General features: G+C 39.5%; 1 protein-coding gene across 4 annotated transcripts in view; it reads right to left on the reverse strand.

Moving 5' to 3' along the window:
- Window positions 1–21,625, reverse strand: part of scaf11 (SR-related CTD-associated factor 11) — a 98,633-nt gene that overhangs the window by 9,770 nt on the left and 67,238 nt on the right. For all 4 annotated transcript variants that reach the window (XM_059978485.1, XM_059978489.1, XM_059978486.1 and 1 more), the window contains 6 exons: window positions 20,755–20,858; window positions 17,721–17,840; window positions 15,644–15,759; window positions 9,382–12,720; window positions 6,100–6,452; window positions 2,656–2,886 (listed from right to left, as the gene is read on the reverse strand). In XM_059978485.1, coding sequence (XP_059834468.1) covers window positions 2,656–2,886; window positions 6,100–6,452; window positions 9,382–12,720; window positions 15,644–15,759; window positions 17,721–17,840; window positions 20,755–20,858 — 4,263 coding nt within the window. The remainder of the gene's footprint in view (window positions 1–2,655; window positions 2,887–6,099; window positions 6,453–9,381; window positions 12,721–15,643; window positions 15,760–17,720; window positions 17,841–20,754; window positions 20,859–21,625) is intronic.

The following is a 21,625-nucleotide window of genomic DNA, read 5'->3' on the forward strand; positions in this document are numbered from 1 at the left end:
ATGTTACAATGGCCACAGGGATTTCAATATGCAGGAAGATTGGGAAAATCAGGTTGGTGCTAGATCCCAAGAGAGTGAATTTGTAGAATACCTTGGAAATGACATTTTAGAGCAGCTTGTGGTTGAGCCCATTAGGGGAAAGCCAGTTTTGGAATTGGTGTTATGTAATGAACCAAATTTGATTCAGGAGTTTATGATAAAAGTATTCTTAGGAACTAGTGATCATAATATGATAGAATTCACCCTGTTGTTTGAAAGGGAGAAGATAAAATCAAATGTATTAGTATTATAGTGAAGTAAAGGGAATTACAGGGTCATGAGAGAGGAGCTGGCTAAAGTTGATTGGAAGGAGTCACAAGCAGGGATGACAGCAGAACAACAATTGCTGGAGTTTCTGTGGGGGGGGAGGGGGTAATTTGGAAGGTGCAGGATAGTTATATCCCAAAGATGAAGAAGTATTCTAAAGGGATAAAGCAACCGTGGCTGACAAGGGAAGTCAAAGACAGCATTAAAGCAAAAGAGAAGGCATATAATACAGTAAAAATTAGTGGCAAGTCAGAGGATTGGGAAGCTTTTAAAACCAAACAGAAGGCAACTAAAAAAGCCATGAGGAGAGAAAAGATGAAAGATGAAGGGAAGCTAGGCAATAATATTAAATAGGATACCAAAAGTTTTTTCAAATATACTGTATATAATATCCACAGGCAAGAGTGGATATTGGACCACTGGAGAGATCGTAATGGGACAAAGAAATAGCCGAGGAACTTAATAAGTATTTTGCATCAGTCTTCACAATGGAATACATCAGCAGTATGCCAGAAATTTAAGTGTCAGGGGGCTGAAGTGAGTGCAGTTGCTATTGCTAAGAAGAAGGTGCTTGGGAAGATGAAAGGTTTGAAGATAGATAAATCACCTGGATCAGATGGACTACACCAAAGGGTTCTGAAAGAGGTAACTGAAGAGATTCTGGAGGCATTAGTAATGATTGTTCAAGAATCACTAGATTCTGGAATGGTTCCAGAGGGCTGGAAAATTGCAGATGTCATTCCATTCTTTAAGAAGGGAGGGAGGAAGAAGAAAAGAAATTATAGGCCAGGTAGCCTGACTTCAGTGATTGGGAAGATGTTGGAGGCTTTGGGTACTTGGAGGCACATGATAAACCAGGCTAAGGCCAGCATGGTTTCCTTAAGGGGAAATCTTGCATGACAAATCTGTTAGAATTCTTTGAGGAAATAACAGGCAGGAGATACAGTGGATGTTGTTTACTTGGATTTTCAGGCCTTGACAAGGTGCCACACATGAGGCTGCTTAACAAGATAAGAGCCCATGGTATTACAGGAAAGATACTAGCATGGATAGAAGATTGGCTGACTGGTAGGAGGTAAAGAGTGGAAATAAAGGGGCCTTTTCTGGATGGCTGCTGGTGAATAGTGGTGTTCTGCAGCGATTGGTGTTGGGACTCCTTCTCTTCATGTTATGTGTGAATGATTTTGATGATGGAATAGATAGATCTGTGGCCAAGTTTACAGACACGCGAGGATAAGTGGAGGGGCAAGTAGTGGAGAAGCAGGGAGCCCACAGAAGGACCTAGACAGATTGGGAGAATGTCTTATAGGGAAGTGTATGGTCATGCACTTTGGTAGAAGTAATAAAGGCATAGACTATTTACTAAATGGGATACAAATTCAAAAATCAAAGGTGCATTAGGACTTGGGAGTCCTCGTGCAAAATTTCCTAAAGATTAACTTACAGGTTGAATCAGTGGTAAGGGAGGCAAATTCAATGTTAGCATTCATTTTGTGAAGACAAGGATGTAATGCTGAAGCTTTATAAGGCATTGGTCAGACCACACTGTTTTGAGCCCCTTATCTAAGAAAAAGTGTGCTGGTATTGGAGAGGATCCAAAGGATCACGAGAATGATTCCAAGAACAAAAGGGTTAATGTATGAGGAGCGTTTGATGGTTCTGGGCCTGTACTAGAAGTACAGAAGAGAGGTGGGATCTCATTAAAAGGTATGGAATATTGACAGGTCTGGATAGAATGGATATAGAGAGGATGTTTCCTATAGTGGGTGAGTATAGAACAGAGGGTATAGCCCTCTGGAGGGATGTCCATTCAGAACAGAAATAAAAAGGAATTTATTTAGCCAGAGAGTAGTGAATCCGTGGAATTCATTGTCACGGACAGTTGTGGAGGTCAAATCATTGAGTATAACTAAAGCAGAGGCTTAGCCAGGACCTCAAAGGTTACAAGAAAGCAGGAGAATGGGACTGAGAGGGAAAATAAACCAGGCCTGATGGAATGGTGGAGCGGACTTGACGGGCCAAATGGCCCAACTCTGCTCTGAAGTCTCATGGTCTTAACCACCTTTAATCAAGGCATCACTCAAAACTCAGAACAAGGTCTAAACATCAGATCAATGACGGATGGCGGGATTAAACTAATATGGATCAAGGACCAATGAAAGTGCACCACATAAACCATATATGCCATTACTTAATACATAGGTTCAAAAACTTTTTAAAATATTTGATTCTAAGATTAGATAGATAGATCTGACAGGTTGAATCACCTCCTCCTGCTTTCTGATTTCAACATATATAAATGCTTTAAAGAAATGTAATTCAATAAATTACAGACTTTCCTGTACTTACCTTGTCCTTTTTGGTCTTCTCTGCTTCAGGTTCTTCTTTCAGACTTTCTTTTTCCACTGTAGTCTTTGGAGTGGAAAGAGTAGCAAAGACCTGTTGGACAGACTGATAGGCAGAAGAAACATCTACAGGAGGTGGAACAGGCACTGCTTTGCCTGGACCTCCAGCTGGAATGGGTACACTGGCAGCACTGGTCTGCACATCCACCTCAGAAGCATTACAGGTAGGAGGTATCTAAAACAGAAGTGAAGCAAAATATCAAGTAGCTATCAAGTTATCATATAGTTAGCCAAACAATCATTTAAAAAATTACAATATTTACTAAGACATTTACTTCTATAAATAAATTTTAGAAAAGCACAAGTTGTTAGCAACAGCTGAATAGTCACCAGAAGCTCAAAAATACGCAACAGCAAACTTTCATTCCAACATTTTGAGGCTGGCCATAATGCCTATGGAATTAAATCAGGCATGATTTAGTATCGCCAGCTGCAGAATGCGAATCTGGTTTTATCAAACAATGTAGTTAAATATGCTTTTGGAACTGAGATCCTCAAGACCTCTGAGTACACAGCTGGTTGACTCCATTTTTATTTTTAAAAAATGTATCTAATGTAACATTACATAAGACAGCAGCCTATTTATCTGTTGTTATGTGTGATGACCCTGAAGGTTAGCATTTGGAAAATGTCTGATAAAATAGCAAATACTAATGGCATTCAAAATAACGGAGTCAATAACACCAGCACTGTGGGAAGGTCACACACACACACACACAAAAATGCTGGAGGAATTCAGCAGGTGTTGCTCTGGATTTCCAGCATCTGCACAATTTCTTGTGTTTATGACTGCTGGAAGGAGAAAATTTGGTCTCCTGTTATGAAAATGACCCAATATGAACTGGCTGGTTTCATGGCTGTACTCCAAATCATGGAACTATGCGAAGCAATAACAGAACAACTAAATAAGGAGGAAATCAGTATTTAAAGATAGTTTGTGATGGTGACAGATGAGCAGTTTTAATTTCAGCTCCAAATATTACTCAAATATTTAGCAACACTGATGGACTTCATTGGTTTTGAGAACTTGACAATGAAAAAAGCCGTGCAACTGATCAAGAAATCACTTCATATCATGCCTTAAGGAAGGAATATTTTTACACCCTAGTCAGAGGATTTTGTGCCACTAAATCCATAAGCAAGGTTGAAGTTTGTAAATATATGAAATTCTGCCTTTACAACAAATCAGTTATTCATTTTCACAAGACATATTGCACACCAGTCTTTCACTCATGAATAAAGAACAGGTATTGATAAGATAGTTATAAATGTATTGATACAACAAGGATAGTGGTTTATTTTAATTCCAAAGACTATTAAGACATTAAGATCAAAGAATTTTTAAAATATGTTTAGAGATACAGTGCAGAACCAGCCCTTCCAGCCCAAAGAGTCGCACCGCCCAGCAACCTACCTATTTAACCCTAGTCTGTTCACAGGACAATTTACAGTGACCAATTAATCTACTAACTGGTACATCTTTGGACTGTTGGAGAAAGTACAAGTTCCTTATGGACGGCGCTGGAGTTGAAATATGAACTCCGGAACACATCAAACTGCAAAAGCATCTGCTAATCACTACACTACACTCATCTCCTAAGGTGCCTTCTGATAGACTGGTAGAGAAGATCCAGTCACACGGAAGACACTAGTGAACTGATAAGCTGGATTCCACACTGGCTTGGTCACAGAAGATAAAGACCTCAATAGTGTGTCATAAAGATCAGTACTCAGCCTTCTACTTGCAGACAATGATGAAAATTAGAAAAGTTATGGATTATAAGGAATGTTGCAAAAGAATAGTACACAAAATAGATAAGTTGGAAATTTGGGAAGAAAATTGGCAGATGGAGTTTAACGTGGATGAGTGCGCAGTGATGTATTTTGATAAGACAAATGTAAAGGGAAAAATAAATGGCAGAACCCTTAACAGCACAGATCTAAGGGTACAAATCCATAGCACCTGAAAGTGCAACACAAATGGCTAGGGCTAAACGTTTGACATGCACGTTTCTCAGCTGGGGCATTTTTGGCAAGTCACGTTGCAGCTGTTGGGCCACATTTGGAGTGTGCAGTTCTGGTTGCCACAGTATAGGAGGCATGAGGAGGCTTTAGAGAGGGTGTAGAAGTAGTTCACCTGAATCAGAGTGCATTAGTTGTAGCAGAGATTGGACAAACCTGAATTTATTTTCCCCTGATTATCAAAGTCTGAAGGGCAACCTGCTGCAGGAGATAAAATTATGAGAGAGTTTGATAACAGAGTCCTTTTCCCCAGGGTGGAAACGTCAGCTTCTAGAGGGCATAGCTTTAAGGTGAGAGAAGAAAATTTTTGTGGCAAGTTTTTACAGAGTGTGGTAGGTGCCTGGAATGTATGCTCAGGAATGGTGGTCAATGCAGATAGATTAACAACATCTACATGACAATTAAAAAGATACATAAATAGGGAAGAAATGGAGGGATCTACAGAATGTACAGGTAGATAGGTTTCATTTAATTTAGCATCATGGTCTACACAGACAGCATAAATCAAGGGGCCTGTTCTGTGCTTTACTGTTCTACATTCCATTGTTGAACTGAAGTTTCTAATTTTAATACTTAATTAGATGAATATAACCTTTTCAAAAATTCTTGGGGTATGGCCAACACTGTTAAGGCCATATTTATTTTTCATCATCAGATGCTAAAAGTGAGATTCATTGATAGGCTGCTTTAGAACAGGGGTTTCCAACTTTTCTTATGCCATGGACCCCTACCATTAATCCAGGAGACATGGACCCCAGGTTGGAAACCCCTGCTTTAGAATACAGAATTAACGGTGTAGTAAATTAATTCATGCATCTACAAGGCAGCTGTGTTTTAAGGGCAATATTGAAAAGACACCTTTCCTCTTTTCCATCATTGGCATCTTATTTACCTGATTTATTGCAGTTTTAAAACTCATAATGGTGAGTTAACTCATGAACCATATGTTACTAGTTCAGTAACTAGAATATTCCAAACATCAACACTATGCGATAAATAGCTTTAGCTAACCTTAACAACCTTTGAATTGTAGTCATGGACTATGTTACAATATGCTAGACAAATAAAATGGTACTGCTAGATTGGAATAACACCCTTGAACACAGCAGAAGTCTGGAATAAATGTAGAGAGGTAAAATATATTAAAAAGAAACAAGTTATCCTGGTAGACATGTTCATAAGAAAAAGAACCAATTCCTCAGAGACGAGCTTTGTAACTGTTCAAACAAATATACTTAATTCGCTGTGAGTGTTTAACCTAGTCTTCAGATGACCAATGCAGGAGATTCTGGGAAGCTCAGAATGAACACTTTCTCATTTCCTTCCGAAACACAAACATAGCAAAATGATTTTAACTTCTTCTTACCTGAGGTTGTGTCACGTCAAGCTGTTGGACTGGGAAGTTCACTGACTGGGATGGTGGAGGTGGAGGTGGTGGTGGGGGTGGGCTGTTTGGTAGATTTCCAGCAGCAGTTGGTGGCACTGCTGACATTCCTGTGTGCACATTCAATGGAGGAGGAGGGTGGATATACGGATTAGGGAAATGCATTAAAGGAGGATGGACATTCATTGGATAGGGAAAGACATTCATAGGTTGTGGTGGAGGGTTCATTGGTTGTGGTAAAACAGGCTGATGCATCATGCTAACAGGTTGCTGTGAGCCATTCATTTGTTGATTTGTTTGGTCACTGAAGGTTGATGATGCCCCTTGTGATGTATCTGCCAAATTACAAAAAAAAAGATCAGAAACAGATACTGTGAGCTTTAAGAAATGTTTATTGAGAAGTCCGATCTGAGTAGTTTGGCCTGATAGCTTAACACACATTTTAGTAACAATGAAAACTAATAATACCCTATGTTAATGATATATGTACATTTAAATTTTGGGATTATGTTGCAATCAAAAGTGAATGCTGGCTGTTGCTAATATAAAATGTTCAGAGAAGATGCTGGAGACTATAAACTGCTGTAGAGATAAATGAAAAAGCCAAATCTTCAAGTCAACAAAAGGCATAAAAGCATCCCATCTCAAAACTCCCACTCTGAATTCGGACAATCTGGCACATAGGGTAATGCCAGCTCCACAGAGAAGTGAGGTTTTGAATCTTGGAAGGAAACATGGAAAAAGCATCTGGTGATTTCAGGATGAAGAATGCAGATGGCGCTGTCCTAGGGTTTATGCAATGTACTTAAAATATTAGATTTCTAACGGGAAAGCAAATGCCTCATGTAGCACAACAAAGGAATGGATAAGAATGCCTAAGGTAGAAATTTATAACATAGCCTTGTGACATCTCTAATATGACAAAATGCCACATATATTGGAACTGATGTTGGGTTCTTTAAAATTGTCATAGCTGGGGGTAGGAGGAGGGGGTAATGGCCTATTAAATGCTCCCAATGGTATGAGCCCCAAATAGCCTCTGATAATCAAATCTAACTCCTGGTCATGTGTAGCTTAGTTATTACTATGCGTTGTGGAACTGTTTCTACTGACAGGAGAAAGGGCAAAATGCAGGTTACTGGCATCTTAAAATCAGCTCCAGTCAGATGGGGCTCAGCAGCCATAGTTGGCAGCTCATCGAGAAGGAGGAAAACTATGATCTTAAACCTTTGCAGCTATACCCATTCATGGGAAGGCCCAGGGTAAAAACCAGAGCTGGACTCCCTAAGGCACTGTGAATGACATTTACACACAATCACAGATTTGTTATGTTATTGGAAGTCACTTGGCCTATCTAGCTTGTGCTGTCCCAGGCAAAACATCTATCATTGCTGTCCCAATATCACCAGAATGAATACACTTTGTTAGTAAAGCTACTCCAAGCAAATTTAAAATTCAGTAAATTATACTCTGGAAAGACCCTTTCCTTCACAAAACAATGATTTTAAATATTTAAGATTACAACATGAACGAAGAGCATTTGGTTTCTCAGGTCCATGCCACATCTATGCAAAAGCAATCAACTGGTCCCCAGCCCCTCCCCACAGCCCTGCTACTTTTATTCTTTTACATTTCATTCTGAATGCTACAGTTGGGGTTATTTATTTTATTTATTGAATAGGCCATTCTAGCCCTTTGAGCTGCGCTGCCCGGAAACCCGCAAAGAACAATTTACAATGACAAATTAACCTACCAACCAGTATGTCTCTGGACTGTGGGAAGAAACCAGAGCACCTGGAGGAAATCCACATGGTCACAGGGAGAACGTACAAATTCCCGACAGGCATTGACGGGAATTGAACCTGGGTCACTGTCACTGGTACTGTAAAACATGCTTACCACTACATTACCACGCCTTCACTAATCCTGTGGTAGTGCATCCTAGACCCAAATCACCTGTTGTTTTAAAGTTTTCCTCATGTCAGTTTTACTTACTTTGACAATCTTTTCCATGTTTCTCGGTTCTTGATACTGGATCAACAGAAAGTTTCACTTTATCTACAAGATTTTGTGACACTTTTAATTTGAAATTTGTTCTGTTGCTGTTTGACAGCCCAAATTAATGGAATCCATTAGATGTTAGCATTCATTTCAAGACGGCTAGAATATAAAAGCAAGGATGTAATGCTGAGGCTTTATAAGGCAGTGGTGAGGCCTCACTTGGAGTATTGTGAGCAGCTTTGAGCCCCTTATCAAAGAAAGGATGTGCTGACATTGGAGAGGGTTCAAAGGAAGCTCACGAAAATGATTCCAGGATCATATGAGGAATATTTGATTGTTCTAGGCCTGTACTCACTGGAATTCAGAGGAATGAGGAGGATCTCACTGAAACCTATCAAGTGTTGAAAGGCCTTGATAGAGTGGATGTGGAGAGGATGTTTTCTGTGATGGGGGAGTATAAGACCAGAGGGGACAGGCTCAGAATAGAGGGATGTCCGTTTAGAACAGAGATGGGGAGGAATTTCTTTAGCCAGAGAGTGGTGAATCTGTGGAATTTGTTGCCACAGGCAGCTGTGGAGACCAAGTCATTAGTATATTTAAGGCAGTGGCTGCTAGATTTTTGATTAGTCATGGTATGAAGGGATATGGGAAGAAGGCAGGGAAATGGATCAGCCATGATGAAATGGCGGTGCAGATTCAATGGGCCAAATGATCTAAGTCTGCTCCTGTATCTTATGGTCTTATGGAATCCATGAAGTTAAGCCATTTTGGTAATCATAAGACTGGCATCCCTCTCTAAGATTGCACTTAGTGCTAAAGTTAGCAATTTTTTTTGTTTTGCTAGTGTGGAATTTATAAACTTGGCATCCATTCCTTGATTGATGTGACTGCGCATTTCAATTTCATTAATAATTCACAGCAGGAATTAAAAAACAGACAAGCCACTATCTTATAAAAGCTATTAGTGTTCACAAAAGCATACACAAGATTTCAATTTTCTTTTTATCCTTGTAAATCAGCATTTTTAAAATGTGAGGTTTTATTCCACGTTTCTATTATTTTTACTTTTGCATTGTTGTAAAAAAATACTGGAAATCCGAAACAAAGCACAACATTCTAGTACTTCTAGCATTTACATTTTTAAGAATATCTTTTCGGGACTAATCACCCATTACACCATCAAGTACTGTCATGTAGGTTTATATAATAAAAAAATCCTCTACATTTTTTATAAAAGGAAGTGAAAATAAGCAAAGTACAAACCTTGCTCTGATGAAGCCTGGTACTGTTCTTCCTCTGAGCCCTGCCAGCTTGACTGTGTCCCTGAAGCTTGCCTTCCCCTATTTGCATAATAATTTTGGACATCTGCTGGCAGAGTTTTCCTTGCATTCCAGCTGGAGAAAGAAGACCATCCAGAACGGTCACGGACATCAGAAGATGGATTCGAATCACCTCTCCATCTGTTGGGCTGATGGTCATTATATCTGCGCGATCCAGTTCCCTGGTACTTTCCTCCTGAATTATTCTGTTCACCTGAGAAATTTGACCTTCGATTTTGCCAAGGAATTTCACTTTGGTCACCACAAAATGGTCCTCCCCGAAAACGTCCACGCCCACGCTTCCAGCCTGGGACAAAGTTCCTATTTGCCCAAGAATCATCCCTTTCATATCTGTTTTCTTCCCATTTGGCATCATTCCTGTATTCATTTTCTCTCATACGAACATCAGATGATGGCTGCATTTGTTCCATTACCCATTCAGGGTTCCTGTCGTCTAAATATTCATTTGAATCTCCAGCTAACTGCTCATTTGGGTATCTGGACATTTGGTGAAATTCTCTATTCCGATTATCTTTTCTGAACCTATCAAATCCCCTCGGTCTATCCCAATCATTCATCCTGAATCTATCCTTTCCTCGCATATTTCTCCAGCTGTCATCCATATTCCTGTCCCTCCTGCCTGGAGAAAAACCAGGTTTATCCTCTTTGTCTCCAGAATAACACCTTTTTCTGGATTTGGACCTAGATCTAGAACGCTGCCTACCTTTTCTTCCCTTGTCTGCTTCCGCCTTCCCACTTTCACTGGGAGTCTCTTCCTTGCCTCTCTCCTTGCTTGGAGACCTAGACCTTTTCTTGCAAGATGGAGATGTTGGGATATTTCGGTCACCATCATCCCCCCATGAACGAGTTCGCTCATGTGTAGGTTTGTCCAAATGACTATAATGGTCTTTCCCCCGTGACCTAGACCTGGACCTTCCCCGTGACCGTGACCTGGATCTCCCCTGTGTTCTAGATCTAGACCTTGACCTTTCCCGGGACCGGGACCATGACCGTGACCTGGACCGTGACCTGCCCTGTGATTTGGAACGTGGTCTTGACTTGGAGCCAGATCTCCCCCGGGAACCAGATCTTCCCCGTGGTTTGGAGCCAGAGCTCTCTTCAGGTACGGGCATGGGCCTTTCTTGAGCTGTGGGTACAGATTTTCCCTGGAACTCTGAACTAGATCTCTTAGGTTCACGTTTTCTTTCCCTTTCTGGAGACCAAGTTGTGGATGCTGCATGGAATCTAGATTTGCGACGTGGAACGTCTTTTTCTTTCTGTTCTGACCTTTTCTCAAGTTCAGTCTCAGGAGGTCCTTCCTTAGTGATATTTTCAACAGAGGAATCTGGTGGCAATTGCTCGTGAGTTGAACCCAGGGATAGAACAGAGTTTACTTCACTCTCTTTTGAGTTTTTTTCAGATTCCGGCTCAGCTTCAGGCATTTGGTGGTCATTGATAGGTGAATCACATTCCATAGCCACTACCTCATTGTTATCCACATTGAAGTCCTCAGGACCAACACTGCAGATCCCATCAGTAAACACTTCACTTTTAGCTTTATCTTCCTGTGTCTCCGCATTCACTTGAATAGGGCTAGGTACTTCTGAAGAGGTTTCAATTTTTGGACATTCATTCTCCACTTCTTTTTCAGGTCTTTCATCAACTGACTGCTGATGAAAGTCACTTACAGGATCTGATGACTGATTAGGATTACTTGAAACTCCATCCAGCTCCATGTCACATTGAAGTCCAATGTTCTCTGGATCTATTTCAGACTTCAAGCTAACATTCTCCATGACGTCTTTATGGTTTTCGATAGATAATTTGTGACCAGCACCTATTTTAATCTCAGACATGTCTTCTGGTGCATTTAAAGCTTTCATTGAACCCATGTCAAACTCCTCCTGCTTTAGTTGCTCTGAGGTCATTTCGTGTTTCAGATTGTTATCTTTCATACATGTTTCAGGTGTCCCTGCACCCTGTTGGTCAATACTTCCATAATCACATTCTGTATCAGCACCTAGACTTTCTGCAGTTTCCTCAGTTTTCACATGCTCAGGTTTTATATTCTCCAAAGATGTTTCATTCATCAGGTCACTATTTCCTGCAATACTTTCAGGCACTTCAATTGATGACTCTTTATCAGTATCACTTTTATAACCTGATGTATGGTCTCCCTCACCTGGGCCTTCCTTTATTTCTGCAGACTCAGCTCTATTAGTGTGTTCAAAATCATTACTATCCAATGACAATTTCTGCTCAGAGAGCATACTATCATCATGTATTCCTGTAGTTTCAGCAGTTGGCTGTTTTTCAGAGACACCCACATATTCAGATACTTGTTCAGGATTTCCCATGCTCTCCTCTGTAAACTCTGCCTCAGAATATTGATCTACTGTTGGTGAATTACTTTTTACCTGATCACAATCTTTATTTGATGGGCATTCAGGAAAATTTGAGAGACCAATAGCTTGATCGTTATTGGATGCACTGGTACAGGGTGCATCTGCACTCAGAGAATACGTCTCATCTTTCAAATGATGTGGTTCCATTGTGATCATTTCTTTGTTACTACCTTCTGCTGCTTTTCCTGAGTTAAGTTCCATGAAATTTTCAGCTTCAGTAGATGGAGGAAGATTTGCATTTCCTGAGTCTTCACTGTTAACTGGGTCAGTAATTAGTGCAGAGTCCACTTCATCAACAGATAGGTTTGGATCCTCAGCATGACTGCACTCTGTTTCAGTAACTTCTTCCTCTTTATCCTTTTCTTTTGAAGGAATTGTTTCATTACAACCATTAGCTGATAAGTGGCTTGGACTAATATCATCCATACTTGTCACCTGCTTTTCACTGGAGACAGGTGTGTGAGGTTGAGGCTCAGTTTCACTGACAACTGGACTATCATTTGGGTCTGAACCACCAGAATCAGATTTCTTGTAGGAACTACGGGTAACTCTGGTTTTCCTTTTACTAGAGGGAATTTTACTTTGTTCGTTCTCTAATTTTCTTTTGGTAGCCTTTTGCTTTCCAGCCTTTCTTGGCGGAGTTTGTGTACTTTCCACAGGTGCTTTGGAAACCGACGTAGCCGAACCTGACTGAGGCCTTTGAGATGAGCTGGCACATTTGTCCGTGTTTTCTGCTCTGCTGATGCGCATTGATCTTCTCCTGCCTTGTGAAGCTTCAGAGGTGCTTGCATTTGTACTACCTGTTGTGCCAGACTTACTCTTTCTCTCTCCACCTCCTCTGGTGCCTGCAAGTGCACACTTCTGGCCAGGAAAATTAACTGGATAAATATAATAATGTTTAATCAATAACTGTTTGCTTACTGGAGCACTGCAAAACATAATACGACCAATTAACTAAAAGTTAGCAAAGGACCATCTGCCATATATCTCCAGTTCTTTATTTTTAAATGAACATTTCTTTTGGCTTTATAGTTTCCTGAAATTATCTTCCTTTTTCCACACCGTGTAAAGAGACCTTCAGATAACTAGGGTATGGGTGTTCACAGTTAACGGAGCATAGTGCTTCAACAGTAAGAGATAAATATGTTACTGTAAGTTTCAAAATTACAGCATAATAAGCTCTTTATCAGTTCATTTAAAATCAACATGAGGAACGTTTGATAGCTCTGTACTTGAGTTCAGAACAACGAGGAGATATCTCACTGAAACATACTGAATACTGAAAGGTCTGGATAGTGGACATGCAGAGGATATTTCCCATAGTGAGGGGGAAGGACCTAGGACAAGAGGGCACAACCTTAGAATAGAAGGACATCCCTTCAGAAAATAGAGGAGGAGGAATTTCTTTAGCCAGAGGGTGGTGAATCGATGGAATTCACTGCCACAAATGATTGTGGAGGCCAATTCATTAGGTACATTTATTTAAAGTGGAGGTTGATAAGTAAAGATGTTAAAGGTTACGAGGTGAAAGCAGAAGGATGGAGTTGGAGGGATAATAAATCAACCATGATTGAATGGCAGGGAGATTTGATGGGCTGCATGGCCTAATTCTGCTCCTATGTCTTATGGTCTTAAGTTCTTAAACAAAGGCAGAATAATATGCTCACTGTAAGAATAAAAACTCGAGGAACTATCAAACACTCATCTTGGGAAAATACATCTAACAAACAGAAAACTATCAATTTAAACTAGGTAAGAGGGCTTAGGTCTTAAGTAAAGCATCTTTAGTTGCTAATTTAATGCAGCACATTGTGCCATGGAGTTACCAATCAGAGAAATACTTAGCTATCTATTGTTCTGTTTGACTGAATGATTGTTTTAATTTGCATTTGTAGTTATTTCTCTAGATAGGAAGATTGCAGATTTAAATATCAAAATAATACTTTAGTATAATCTATGTTACCACAGAGTGTGCCTGCACCAATCAGATATGCCAAACTTAAGTCCAGATTACCTCTCAAGTGAAAGATTTGTCAATATTAATGACTAATTTGTACTATGTGATCATAATTTGTACGGCTGGGAGTCCTCTCTGGCCTCATCTGCCCCTTAATCACCTTTGGCAGACAATAAACACCAGTCTAAGTTGTCTATGTAAAAAAACATCAGTTCAAAAAATGTTTTTGTTCAACCAGAAGATGTGGTACAGTGCTTATGAAGTCAGGTCCTTTTACACATGGCATTAACATAAAAATAATTTTGTCATTGGATAACAAACGGAATTTGTGCTAAATGTGCACATTATCTAGAAATTAAAAATTACTTAGCCATAGAGTAATACAGCACAGAAAGAAGCCCTTTCACCCTTCTAATCTGTACCAAACTGTTATTCTGCTTAGTCCCACTGACCTACCCCTGGACTACAGCCTTCATTACCCATTTCAACCAGGTAGTTATCTAAATTTCTCTTTTAGAGAAATCTGAACCCACATCTACCACTTCTACTGACACTTGCATCACCCTGAGTGAAGAAGCCCCCCTCTTGTTCCCCTTAAACATTTCACCTGTCATTAACAGAACACAGCTTTACGATTTCACTTTTAACAGGTAATCTGTTATATTTAAATAGCACTGAGATTTCTACTAATCTTTAAGGTAACCGCCTGGCATTAAGACATTTCAACCCTGGGAAACAGACCCTGTCCACTCTATCTATACCCCTCATAATCCTGTGAACCTTATCTCAGCCTCTAACGCTCCATAGAAAACAGCCCAAGTTTATCGTGATAGCACATGCCTTCTAAACCAGACAGCATCCTGGTAAGCCTCTTCAGAACTCTCTCCAAAGCCTCAACATCCTTCCCAGAACTGTAAGCAATACTCCAGATGTGGTCTAACCAGAGTTTAATAAAGTTGCAACATAGCCTCCTGACTTTTGAACTCAGTGCCTCAACTAATAAAAGCATGCATTCCATAAGCCTTCTTCACCACCTTATCAACCTATTTAGCCACTTTCCAGGAGTTATGAGCTTGGATCCCAACATCTCTTTGAGACCTTGCCCTCAACAGTGCTCTGACTTCTTTGCAATCGCCCTACCAAAGTGCACCACCGAACATTTATTTGGGTTAAAATCCACCTGCCATTTTTCAGACTGTATCTGCAAATGATATCACGCTGTATTATTTGTCAGCCAAATTTTTATACAAGTAAAATAATAGCAATGACTTTTATTTTGAAATACAGCACAGTAACAGGCACTTCCAGCCCAATGAACCCACCAAATACACCCATGTGAACAATTAACCCACTAACCAGTACATCTTTAGAAAGTGGGAGGAAACCCCAGCAGTCACAGGGAGAATGCTAACAGGCAGAGATGGGAATTAAGCCCTAATTGCTGGCACTGTAAAGTGTTACGCTAGCTGCTACACAGGTAACGTTCAAACTTGGAAATAAAAGTGGGATTTTTTTAAAACTATTCTTAATGTTTTTACTGTAATGAACAAATTTCCAAAATTTATGCTGACAAGTAGCAAAGGAAATGAAAAAAAAACCAGATCTTCAATATATGTCCTTATACAATTACTTTCTTTAAAAGAGTTGACGATAAAAATATCCTACGGAATTTTAAGCAAAATAATTGACTAAAGAAAAGCTAGAAAGTATATTTTAAACTATTTCTTGCAACTATGAGTGTATCATTAAGCAGCAAAAATGCTGAACAGTGCAAACCATAAAGGTTTTAAAATCAGAAAGTACCTAGAAAGAGGCTGTCTTTGAGTTGGAAATAATTATCTCACCAGAACGCCCCAATCCAAGTGGGTTTGACAGAAAAGAAGCTCCTGATGTCAGATCTCGCAGAGGTAAAGCAGTTGCTGTTTCATCATTTTCAACAGAAGTTAAGCTTGTTTCATATCTGTAAAAGAAAAAAGTCTCAAAAAGAAACACTCTGCTTTCCCTCCACATTGGCCAACTTAAGCATACTGCATGAAAACTGAAGTACTACATTTGAAATAGGTGAATTACACTTGTCTTACATAAAGCAATATAAATTATTGTTTTCATGAGGCAAATGACCCATTTTAGTATGGAGCATAGGTAAAGACAAAATATCTACTTAAAATATAGTTAACAACCAAGTTAAGTACGCAGAGTCACTAGGAGTGCTTGATGTTACAAATTATGGCTTTCAGAACATTTCTAATTTGCATAATTCAAGGTTTTCAGCTCAAGTGGAACCAAAGTTATACTGCAGGTTGAATTATTGGCTGGATAACGATAATGACATGCTTTAATGATACTGTTTTAGAGGGAAACTGGCTGACAAAGCAACAAGAATGTACAGAAGTGAATAAAAAGGTGAGACAATGCTCCAGAACCTCTCTAACTTCTTATTTTCCACATAAAATCCTATTGGACAATCAGGATCACTGATAAAGAGAATGTATAACCTGCAAATCTGCTGAGGTTGCCTAGAGCATCTGATGCTCCCGATGTGGCCTCCTATACATTGGTGAGACACAACATAAACTGGGGGACTGCTTTGTTGAGCACCTCTACTCCATCCTCCAAAAGCAGAATTTCCCAGTTTAATTCCTATCCCCATTCCCGTTCCAATATGTTAATCCATGGCCTCCTCCTCTGCCACAATGAGGCCACTTTAAGGATGAAGGAGGAACATCTTATATTATGTCTGAATACCCTCCATTGCATGAATATTGATTTTTCCTTCCGGCAATTTTTTTCTTTTCCCCTCCTTCTTCTATTCCCCACTTAGCTTCTTAGCCCTTCTTCTCACCTGCCTTTTATCTCCCCATCTTTCTCCTGTGATATACTATCCTCTCCTGTCAGATTCCTTCTTCTCCAGCCCTTTACCATTCCCAGTCACCTGGCTTCATCTATCACTTTCTAGCTTGTCCTCCTTCCCCTACCCCCAATCTTTTATTCTGATGTGTTCCCCCTTCCTTTCCCGTCGTGCTGAAGGGTCTTGGCTCCAAGCGTCAACTTTTTCATTTTTATAGATGCTGCCTAACCTGCCGAGTTCCTTCAGCATTTTGTGTGTGTTGCTTTGGATTTCCAGAATCTGCAGAATCTCTGTGTTAATATATAACTGTATATGTACTGTACACAATCTGCCTTTTAGAAAAAATGGATTGGAGGCCTGAAACAGCTACATTAACAACAAATTGAGGATAGCCATCTTGCAAGGATTGGACAAAACTGTACCTAGAGGCATTTTAAAAAAAGTGACACACATTTTGGAAAAATGATAACAAACAACAAAAGCACAATACAAACCCAATTTTATATATAAACTAATCATTAAAATATTCTGCTGATTAAGATGATAAGAGGCATAGATAGAATGGACAGCTGGAACCCTTTTCCCAGGGCAGCAAAAGCTAACAAAAGAGCTCATAACTTTAGGGTGATTGGAGGAAAGTAAAAAGGGGGGATATGTCAAGAGGTAGATTTTATTTAAACAAATAGAGCAGTGGGTGCATGGAACACCCTGCCAGGGTGGTGATAAAGGCAGATACATTAGAGGCACTTAAGGGACTCTTAAGCACATGCATAAAAGAAGAATGATGGGTTTGATTGATCCTGGAGTAAGTTAGAAGGTTGGCATAACATCGTGGGCTGAAAGGCCTGTATTGTGCTTTGTTGTTCTCTGTTCTACATTCTGTTAAGTTTTCTTTGATACTCGCAAAGTTGTGACCAATAAGCAGTCATTGGTATTAGCCAATCAATATTGGTGACATTGCTGTCTCACAGTCTTAAGGAACAAAACTGTTATCCAATGTATTAAGCCATTGCTCCAAACATTAAAATATCCAATACACAAATTTAAGCTTTAATTTCATTCTGAGTCAGTACCTCAACATTTCTGTTGTAAGAGCAGCAAGAAAATTTCGCCATGGCAATCTAAGTGACTCAGGTCCTCTTTGCTTCTCTCTGATTAGTGGTGCAACTTCACAGATGTCAACAAACTCGGTGCTATAAAAGAGAATATTTTTGAATAGCAAGAACAAAACATATGTTCACCATTACACAGTCCGGATTTTGCCGAACTACTAAAGAAACTGTGGCCATTTCTCCCCAAAAAATAACCACATCATATTTTCTTTTAGAGAAATAGCATAGTTACAGACCCTTCTGGCCCAAAGAGTCTGTGCCGCCCAATTACATCCATGTGACCAACTAACCTATTAATTCGTACATCTTTGGAATATGAGAGGAAACTGGAGTACCTGGAGAAAGCCCATGTAGTCATGGGGAGGACATACAAACTTCCTACAGACAAGGGTGGAATTGAAACCAGGCCACTAGTGCTAACTGCTTCACTACTTATTCTTTAATGTGTGTTCCATTATAGTTCATAGAAGATAAACTTGAAATGCCCTAATATACAATTCTCTTCTGTGTTCAAATCCCTCCAGGGCTTGCCTTCAAACTTGTTCTCTCCAGTTTGGGCTTCACAGTCATCCTCAGTTTCCTATGCACCATATGTGTAGCAGTTCCTGGCCTTCTCCCTGTAACCTTTGATGCCATGTAACGTAGTTTACTCCATTAAAAGGTGCTACACAGATAACACTGGACAACAATGATTTTGCTTCCTGAATATTTATCGGTGTATCTTATGGATTTTGGGCTGCTGATTATGTAAATCACCATGAAATTTCCCTCACACACACCACTTTTTCAAAATCACCTATATTTGTGTAACGCACTGTAAGGTTTCACTGCTAATGTAATGGCCTCTCTGTAATGTTTCACTGCTAAGGTAATGGATTCTCTGTAGCAGCAATGTTTGGGTAATGACTAGAGATAACAGGGCTTGGGAATGTGTGCTATCCAATGAGAGGCAAGTTGTTCTTTCTTGTGGGTCTGGGAGCAGGGATTTCACAGTCTTTTGTATGGGAGAGATGAAGAGAGAAGTTGCGAATGGACAGAGTTGGTAGACTGCCGTTTGGAGTGGACTTGGAGCGAGGGTCCAAGGGTCAGCTACGCTCAGAGGAGCTTGACATGGAACAAATGGATGGAACCGTGAGTTCCAAAGTTGTGCTTTGGAAACAGTCCCAAGACTGTTTCATGAGAATGCGCCCTTTTCTTTATTTGTTCCTTTACTAATCATATACTCAAATTAAGAATTAGAAAGCTCAGTTGTTTGAACAGATATTGTGTACTGTTTCTTATTTCATGGCACTGATTTGTAACGGGGAACACATCACACAGCATCCACCCAAACAAGATTCCTTAAGTTAGGCCCCTTCCCCTAGATTAAGCTGCTAGCCGAACCAAGGGTTACATTTATTATTTCAATTCATAACTCAAATCAGAATAATTGATGTTGAGATTAAGAAAGGCATTTTTGTTGGTCCACAACTCAAACAGGTCAACAATGATAGGCAGTTTGAAGAACTTAGTGGGACCAGAGAAAATCACTTTGAAGGCAATCAAAGATGTTGTTGAAAAATTTTCTTGGCAACTACAAAGCACCAAACTACACACAGCTGGTTGACAACATGCTTCAAGCATACAAAACAATGAAGTGTAACATGTCACTAAAGATTCATTTTCTGCATTTCCATTTAGACTTCTTCCCTGCGAATCTTGGCACTGTCAGTGATGAGCACGGTAAAAGGTTTCACCAGGTCATTGAGGTAATGGAAAAACAGTATCAGGGCAACTGGAATCTATCAATGCTGGCTGACTATTGTTGGATAACTAAACAAGAAACCTCAGACACTGAGTAGAAATGAAAATCATCAACCAAATATTTTTTAGCTTTGTTCAGCAACATTATGCAATTAAATACATTACATTCAATAAAAGTTAATTTCTTGTTTCTTCAAATTCATGTGATACAAGTAGTCTGAAATTATATTTGTGTTCAGTGTCAAGCGCTCTATCATAACCAAAAAAATTCTGAGGGAGCAAGTTTTGAAAAAAATTGTTTTCCAGTGCTATCAAATGTGGATGGTAAATTCCACCTAACATAATTCACTTACATCTCAACACACAAATTATTCTGTAATATCTACCAATCTGATATCAATATTGACAATAGTTCATTTGTAAAATTTGCTCCCTCAAAATATCTTCAGATATTTAACTAATTGAACAGTTTTAACCAGACAAAAGTGATATTCAATTAAGACAACTGTGCTGCTCTAAAGCGTGCTAAATGATGTCATTCTTACCCTCGGCTATTAGGCTCTATAATGTCAACCTATAGCCAGGGAAGTAATGACCATCCCCTCATGTTAGACAGTTTGAGGTAACTTATTTTTTACTCTTTTTACTTCTCTTCTAATATTTATATCTGTGCACTTGTAATGCTACTGTGGCATTGTAATTTCCTTTGGGATCATATAACCTAACTATACAGTTAATTTTTATAATTTTTACATATGCTAGACTCATTCCTATAGAAAATGGTTTCAGTAAACTACAAAAATCACAATAATAAATTTGTATATTATTCTAAACAGATTGGGTGCATATAATGTTCCAATAACCATACACTGAATCCTAACACGTGATTCATCTTTAGTTTCCCTTGGGAAAGCAACATCAAAAATTGTGCTGATTTTTATTTCAATGAGACTTTAAAATGTTAAAAAATGCACTTAGCATAAATTTTACCACTTCACTTAGTAATTGCCAGCTCTCATACTTTTATGCGAAGCTATTTGAACCTTCATGTAACTTCAGGATGGTTTGTTGCATGGTAACTCTGATTGGTACTTTCTAATGTACAAATGAAGCAAGCTTAACGCTGAAAAAATAGGTTTTTCACCATTAATACAACTTAAATGATCCATGGAACACTCAACAAGGCCACTTCTTTTCATTTAATAGTTCTGAAACATTATTAGCCTGAATCAGCTTAAGGAGTGAGTTTTACCTGTTTTCAGACAGGAAAGGGGACATTTCTGATTCCCCATACTGTGGAGAGAAACTGTTCAGGTCATTCTTCACACATGACTGCTGATGCTTCCTTCTGTTAAGCTATTAAAGAAAAAAGTAATTTTATGAAATTTAAAGGATACTCTATACTGATACATGTAAAATGAAATTTGCAAGTCAATGTTATCTCATTCCTTTGGAAAATTAAAACACAGGCAAGTTCAGGGTGAGGGCACTTTCTCAGCTGCTCATCCAGCTGTTGCCTCTACTAATTGCTGGACCTACATCAGAAAGCACAAACTCACCAGATGATTCCTGGGATGGCAGGACTTTCATATGAAGAAAGACTGGATCGACTGGGCTTATACTCACTGGAATTTAGAAGATTGAGGGGGAATCTTATTGAAACGTATAAAATTCTAAAGGGATTGGACAGGCTAGATGCAGGAAGATTGTTCCCGATGTTGGGAAGTCCAGAACGAGGGGTCACAGTTTAAGGATAAAGAGGAAGCCTTTTAGGACCGAGATGAGGAGAAACTTTTTCACACAGAGAGTGGTGAATCTGTGGAATTACCTGCCACAGGAAACAGTTGAGGCCAGTTCATTGGCTATATTTAAAAGGGAGTTAGATATGGCCCTTGTGGCTAAAGGGATCAGGGGGTATAGAGAGAAGGCAGGTACAGGGTTCTGAGTTGGATGATCAGCCATGATCATACTGAATGGCCTCGAAGGGCTGAATGGCCTACTCCTGCACCTATTTTCATATTTTCTATGTTTACCCAGGGTGCATACATGCGCTGACACATCACAGATGCAGGGCACAAAAGTTCTGCTGTCAGTACACAGCACAAACACTTGCCGGCAGATAT

The sequence above is a fragment of the Hypanus sabinus genome, chromosome 8, assembly GCF_030144855.1.
Source record: "Hypanus sabinus isolate sHypSab1 chromosome 8, sHypSab1.hap1, whole genome shotgun sequence".
NCBI classification, from domain to species: domain Eukaryota; kingdom Metazoa; phylum Chordata; class Chondrichthyes; order Myliobatiformes; family Dasyatidae; genus Hypanus; species Hypanus sabinus.